Here is a 2742-nt window from a genome sequence, read left to right on the forward strand (position 1 = left end):
GGGGGGGGCTTTTTCCCGGAGGACAAGTGGGCCCGAAGAGGGGGCGGCCCGAGGGGGGTGTATGTACGCACGGATCTCCAGTGGAATGGAGGTGAGCTGGTTCCGGGACAGGTTGAGATTGACCAGGGCCCGGGCCTTGCCGATCACTGGAGGGATCTCCTCAATCTGGCGGTCCGAGAGATCAAGGTCCTCGTCCTCCTTCTTGGCGGACTTGCGGATCTCCCGGGCGAGGGCGGAGTTGACGTTGCCCATGGTTGTGTGGGGGGAAAGAAGGGGGGGGGGGCGCGAAATGCAGAGCGGAAGCGATGTGGGGGGGGGCAGGGGAGGGAAAGGGGAAAGGCGAGGTGACCAGCCAGTGACCCGGGCCGCAGTTCCGGGCCGCCCGCCCTTCAGAGGAGGACCCCGCCGCGGTGGTCGGCGGGCTGGCCAGGCCAACCTCTGGCTCGTTGGTCTCTTTCCGGCTCGCCGCCCCCCCCTGCGCGTGTATTATTGGCACGGGCGCGCGCGCGCGCGCGCGCGTATTGGCCATTAGAATAGCCCGCACATCCCTGGTTCGCCTGATCCCCGCGCCAAGCGTGGCCCCCGCCTTTTCACGCACAGTGAGACCGCCCACGCCGTTCGAGGGGACGGCCGGCCGACCCCTGCCCGGGAAGGCGGGACAGTGAAACTATTTTTTCAATTGTGGACCAGGCCCGCTGGCTCGCCCAGCGCGCCGGCGGTCGTTTGGTCCCCCCCCCCCCCATCCCCCCCCCCGCCCCCCCCCCCCCCCCCCCCCCCCCCCCCCCCCCCCCCCCCATGCGAGGCCAGGCAAGCCCCTGTTGCAGCCAGCCGCCCGCCCTGACAAAAGAAAACAAAGTTCCGCGCATTCCCCCCCGTTCTTAGCTCAAGAAGCCGCCAGGCATGCCCCCGCGGGGAGGGAGGGGGGGGACAAGGAAGGCACCTCACTTGCTCCGGCCCCGCTCCTGCTGGCTAGCGGCGAGCCTCGGACACACACACACACACATAAATATATGCACACACCAGAAAAGACGAAAAATGCACACACACACACACACACACACATACACACCCACGACGGAACGCGAGACGGGGAGCCGCGGCCGGGGCAGGGCGGGCCAGAGGAATGTATTACCACGTGATTGTCAGTCATACCGGCGCTCGTGGATCACCCCGAGCCCGGACTTGCTCTTGATGCCGAAGGACCGATCGCGGCTGAGCTGCGCACGCTCCTCGGCCACCCGGCGCAGCTCGTCGATGCGGCTTTGGTCCGCGGCCAGGATATTCCGGATGCTATCGGCGGCTGCCTGGCTCCGCGCGCGCTGGGCAGACCGCAGGGAGTCCGCATCGTTCGCCACCATCGACATCAGCCCGGCATCGTCCTCGGCAAAGGGATCGTCCAGGGCCGCCAAATCGGCCAGGGAGGACCCGCGGCCGAGCCGACCGGCCGACCGACCACGGTTCGGATTCGCCAGCCAGGCGTCGTAGTCGTAGTACCTTTTTTGGGATTCGGCAAGGGGGAGCGCGGGGGCAGGGGAGAGGGAGGGGGCGTCAGCAGAGAGGAGCAGCGAGATGGCGGGTGGCGAGAAGAGAAGGGAAGGGGGGGGAGGGGGGGGGGGGACAAAAACGCACTTCTGGTCAGGAAGGGAGCCCGCATTGTAGAGGCTGGCGAACTCCATGAAGAGAGAGCGCTCCTGCTGGCGGGAGATCTGGTCCGGACGCTCCTTCTTCACCTCCTGCAGCCAGGCCATGAACTCCTGCTCCTTGGTGTGGCGGTCTTCAATGCTGTGGGAGTGTCGGCACCCCGAGAAGAGAAGCGGGGAGGGGGAAAGGAGGGAGGGGGGAGGGGCAGGTAAGTACGGCTGGCGAACGGAGAACCGAGAATGTGCGACAGGAGAATCGAGGGAAAAGGACCACCGGGGGGGGGGGGGGGGGGGGGGCAAGGGTTGCTCGCCACGGGCTGTTTGCTTCGGGGGGGGGGGGGGAGACGTACCGGATGAAGCCATACTTGCCAATGGAAGAGGACTCGCTCTGGCGCTTGGCCGCGCGCTCGGCCCGCTCGCGGGCTTCGATACGACGCTCACGCGAGGATGACCGGCTGTCGCGGCGCCGCGAGCGCCGATGGCGACGCCGGCTGCTCCGCTCCCGGGACGAGTCGCTGTCATCCCCGGAGGAGGCCGACCGGGACCGAGACCGGCGCCGACGCCGGCGCCGACGTTCGCGATCTGAGTCCCGGCGGCTGTCCCGGCGCCGACGCCGGCGCTCGCCCCGGTCATCGTCGGACCCGCTGCCAGCCGACCGAGATCGCGACCGGGACCGGGAGGCATCGGCCGAAAGGGACCGCCGGCGGCTCCGCCGGGGGTCCTTGTCATCGATGTCACGGCGTCGCGACCGCCTGCCGGAGGGCGATCGGCTCACGGAGCGAGACGACCGGCGCCGCGAACGCGACGACCGGCTGCGGCTGCGGCTGCGGCTGCGGCTTCGATTCCGGGCGCGGCGACTGGAAGACTGACGCCAGGGGGAGCACATAAGAAGAGGAACATGACTTGTGTCAATCACGGCCAAAGAACGGGCAAGCAAAGTGCACGCGACTGGGGAAGCCATACGGAGCGCTCACTGGCGGCCACATCCGACCGGGCTGGCGACCGGGACCGAGACCGGGACCGGGACCGACGCGATTCCCGCCGACCGAGGGAGTCCTCCGAACGGGACATGTATGTATGTATGTGTGGTACTGGGGGGGGG

General features: G+C 68.4%; 2 protein-coding genes across 2 annotated transcripts in view; both read right to left on the reverse strand.

The window, feature by feature from the left end:
- Nucleotides 1-252, reverse strand: part of H696_04765 (hypothetical protein) — a gene marked incomplete at both ends in the record, with an annotated part of 3063 nt that extends 2811 nt beyond the window's left edge. The window contains one exon of the mRNA XM_009498628.1: nt 68-252. Within this exon, the coding sequence (XP_009496903.1) occupies nt 68-252 (185 nt within the window). The remainder of the gene's footprint in view (nt 1-67) is intronic.
- Nucleotides 253-1046: 794 nt separating this feature from the next.
- On the reverse strand, nt 1047-2711 carry H696_04766 (hypothetical protein; the record flags this gene model as incomplete). Its single annotated transcript, XM_009498629.1, has 4 exons — nt 1047-1494; nt 1630-1782; nt 1991-2505; nt 2604-2711. 4 exons carry the CDS (start codon nt 2709-2711, stop codon nt 1143-1145), a joined length of 1128 nt encoding a protein of 375 aa, XP_009496904.1. The 3' UTR covers nt 1047-1142.
- Between the last annotated feature and the right edge of the window lie 31 nt (nt 2712-2742).

This window comes from Fonticula alba, assembly GCF_000388065.1.
Source record: "Fonticula alba strain ATCC 38817 unplaced genomic scaffold supercont2.8, whole genome shotgun sequence".
NCBI lineage: Eukaryota > Rotosphaerida > Fonticulaceae > Fonticula > Fonticula alba.